Here is a 3,958-nt window from a genome sequence, read left to right as displayed (position 1 = left end):
AAGAAGGAATTAAAGACTTTATGTTGAAGGTAACATAAAAAAAAAAAAAAAAATCAGTTTTTCATGATACTAAGAACCCTGAAACCTTGGACTCTTCTATCAAAACACTGAAACTGGAGACTCCTTCCATAAAAAAATCAACAAAAAGAAATATTTTTTTCTTTTTTAAATAACCAAAGGCTTGAATTCGTCGGAAATTACCAGAATTAAATTGAACTAGAATTTCTTAAATTCGTATTAATCTAAGATCATTTCTAGATACTGTAACTAAATTACAACTGACTCGTTCTGTTGGCAGATCGATCTGCTAAATGTAAGCACTTTTAAAAGCTTTTAAACTGAAACAAAATGATCTGCCAGTATACTTTTTTTTAAAATACTGAATAAAACTTTCTGAACAATCAGATTTTAAGATTCATCAGTTCTGGGGTTAATTTATCTCTCTGGTAAATAAAATAAAAAACGAATGCTATTCTATGGGTGACGTTTAGATTGTAAACCTTGAGAGATAAATTATATCAACGTTAGACAACTAAACTAAGCTAACTTTGTACAATTTCACTGGACATCTTAACCAATGACATTATACAACCATGACCACCAATCCAGAGCATTCGATTGACACCATCGGGTCTTATGAATGCTGGTAAGTGTCTTCGATTCTGTTCAGTTTCATTTTTTGCAAATTTTTCTGCAGCTTTGTTTTTAGAATCTGTCAGCAAACATTGATTCCTTTACTCTACATGAGATGGACATCTGTCTATAACCGAGCATTGCCCGACTGGCTGGTAACTCTGTAAGGCAGATCCCAGGTTATCTTTAAGCTCAAGTAATGAGGACAAACTCTAATGAGGCCAAAAATACCAGCATTCAGGCTAGAAACAGAATCATTAAAGAACCTCAGAGAACACAGAGGTTTAAGCAGGAGAGAAAGTCACAAGGACGACCATTTTGTCTCTGCCTTTCTCTTGACCATGGCAAACATACATAATATATAAGTCTTCCTGGAACTAGAGTTGATTTAATGACTCTATCAGTAAAAGGTTATAATAAAAAAAGGAAAACAGTAGCATTATCAGTCATTACCACAAATTATAGAGTAAAATTGAACAGCCGAAGCCGTTTGTCTCCAATTTACTGTAATAGGACATGCTCACATGCAACACGATCTCCTAATAGATCTATAATTAATCCATTTATAATAATTCATTTATTCCACAATTGGTGCCTTGAATAATAGTTCAAACCACCCTGCTGATGAAAAGGGATCATTAGAGCAGGATTACCTCGAATACTCTCTTGAGAAAGCAGACAACGCTCTCAAAAACCGAATGGTTCTACAAAAACCCCACCAAATCTATCCTTTTTTATTTTTATTTTTTCCAACTTAAATTCAATCCGGCCAACCCCAAGGCCTTTCTCCTATACAGAGCAGCTTATGACACATCCAAAGCATTGGCCATGTTCTAATGCCTTGTTACAGTCTCCTCCCTGTCAGTCTTGGCTGCTGTACAAACCTGTTCGAGGTAAACAGCAAAATCCCCAGTGTTGAATTAACACCTGCAGTGCGAAGATGTTCCCAGGTGGACCCAAGAACACTAAGTGTTGATGAGATGCTGGGGAGTTGGCTGCGTTCATGTTAGCGCTTGAATGGAGGAAGAAGAAGCTGCCAGATTTAATAAATGGGAAACACAAGCATGCTACATACTAGCATTTATTTGGGAGCATGTACTGCAGCAGTATATATATATATAGATTGTGCTTGCCATGTCAGAATTTTGTTATTTTTTCAAAGCAATGGTTGGAAAGTCAGCTAGTCGGATCCATTCTGGTATTCTCCTAGTTGTACAGATCGACATTGTGTCTATAGTGGAATAAGTGATACTGCATTAAAAAATAAAGAATTCATTTATATAACATCAAGAACCAAAATTCCTCACGCTACTCCATGACACAATCGTAACACGTTGAGCATTCTTTGTGTGTACTTCAAAAGTAGATTGATACCATGACGTTTTTTTTCGACTCGGCCATTAAACCGTAACACCGTCAGTAAGCTGCAGTGTTGCAGCAGTAACCAGGGTGCCAGTAGAAATCTTTCACAGTTTATAATTCAGGGAGGATCCTCCTGAGCTGCAGGTCTACTGGGAACTGTCCCTACTGTACCTCCCCCCCTCCCCTTTACTGTCTCCATACTGATAACAGATTCCAGTGTAACTCTGGCATTAATTCAGCACCACGATGAGCTGCCATGCAAGTAAGCCGGACTGCAGTAATCTGTAGCTAATCCTCTGTAGCTTCTTGTCTCTTTAACCCACAATTACATATTGCTCTAAAACATGGTTTTGTTTGGAAGCATAGAGGAAAACAGGCCAAATTGTAAAGAAGTGCAAGCACAATAAATAAATAAATAAATAAATAAATAAATAAATAAATAAATAAATAAATAAATAAGAAAAGAATAAAATAAATAAAAGAAAGAAATAAAGAAAAGAAAATAATAAATAAAATATAAGAAAGAAAGAAAGAGAGAAAAATAAATAAATAAATAAATAAATAAATAAATAAATAAATAAATAAATAAAACAAATAAAACAAATAAATAAAATAAAATAAAATAATACACATAAAATTGAAAAGTGGAGCAGAAATCCTGATACTGATTAGATGGTATTTAGAAATAGAATCCAAAACGCCTTCGTGTATAAATACACGAGACTCTTACATAAAAAGCTATTAATGATGGATGCTGATTTCTACATGGAGGTGATGCGGTTCTTACCCCAGCTGCTGGCGGTCCTCCCGCAAAACTCGCGGGTCCTCGGGTTCCAGATGAACTCTTTCCATCCGCTCTTGTTCCCGTCCTTTGCCATTTTCTTTGCTATTTGATGCAACAATGATGCGGTCACTGAACTAAAGCCTCACACACACACACGCACATAAACGCACACACACACACACGCACACACACAGTAGATCTATTCTACAAGAGATCTACTGGAGAAAGGATCTTAACCAGATCTCTTTATCAATAGAACCCTATTTCTCAGTCTCAAGGCAAAGGAGAAGGACCCTTAGAGATCAGCGCCTATTAGATTATAGAAAGGTGAAAAATAAATGAAATTAAAAAAGAAGGATGAATGAGGAGGGAAGTTCCGTGACCGGCTCGTTATCTCATGGCAATGCGCATGCGCCGACAGCAGCCCGGGGCGATCCGCAGAGCGGTGCGGTGCAGTGCAGAGGAAAAAAAAGTGCCGACACTGCGGTAAGATAAAAAAAAAAAAAAACATCCGTCGTCGATCCGCCTCTTCACAACTCGACCCCCTCTTCTCAGGATCCACCCCCTCTTGTGAGCCGATTTACCTCGCAGTGACCAATCAGAGCGTCGTGCGCCACGCTGACTCCGCCCCTTAGCGACCAATCAGACGAGCTCCAATCAGGCTGTGTTCCAAATGGAGCATTTCTGCGTCCTGGTACACTGCAGCTAGGCTTTTTTTTTCTAAAAAGAGCCCCTAAATCTACCAAGAACGTTCAGTTTTATGCGCATGTGCTTATGAACATTAAGAAAAATAGACAAAATCATGAACTGATCATCATTATCAGTAATTCAGATCATGTCTGAGGCTAAGGAAGTATATGTTATATATATTATTTTATTCAGTGTTATTTGTCACATACACATGCAGTGAAATGCTTTAAGTTTTTGCATATCCCAGGTTGTTATTATTATGAGCCTGGGGTCAGAGCGCAGGGTCAGTCACATCGCCCCTGGAGCAGGTGAGATTAAGGGCCTTGATGTCTCAACGTTGATGTCTCAGCAGCTTGTTGGCTTGAACCCCCGATCTTCTGATCAGTAACCTGAAGCCTTAATTACTGAACCACCATCACGTCCCCACTAGTGATGCAGAAGGTAGTGCAGTCCTGATCTCTGAGCAAGTTACTGTCTGCTCCCTCGCTG

At 38.3% G+C, this 3,958-nt stretch overlaps 1 protein-coding gene across 2 annotated transcripts in view; it reads right to left on the bottom strand.

Moving 5' to 3' along the window:
* Window positions 1–3,302, bottom strand: part of atp1b2b (ATPase Na+/K+ transporting subunit beta 2b) — a 14,053-nt gene extending 10,751 nt beyond the window's left edge. The window contains exon 1 of one of the 2 annotated variants that reach the window (XM_027144220.2): window positions 2,783–3,302. In XM_027144220.2, coding sequence (XP_027000021.1) covers window positions 2,783–2,873 — 91 coding nt within the window. In that variant the 5' untranslated portion in view covers window positions 2,874–3,302. The remainder of the gene's footprint in view (window positions 1–2,782) is intronic. The other variant, XM_027144221.2, reaches the window with a different exon arrangement.
* Between the last annotated feature and the right edge of the window lie 656 nt (window positions 3,303–3,958).

Source organism: Tachysurus fulvidraco, chromosome 26 (genome assembly GCF_022655615.1).
Source record: "Tachysurus fulvidraco isolate hzauxx_2018 chromosome 26, HZAU_PFXX_2.0, whole genome shotgun sequence".
NCBI classification, from domain to species: domain Eukaryota; kingdom Metazoa; phylum Chordata; class Actinopteri; order Siluriformes; family Bagridae; genus Tachysurus; species Tachysurus fulvidraco.
This window is presented reverse-complemented; position numbering and strand designations above follow the sequence as displayed.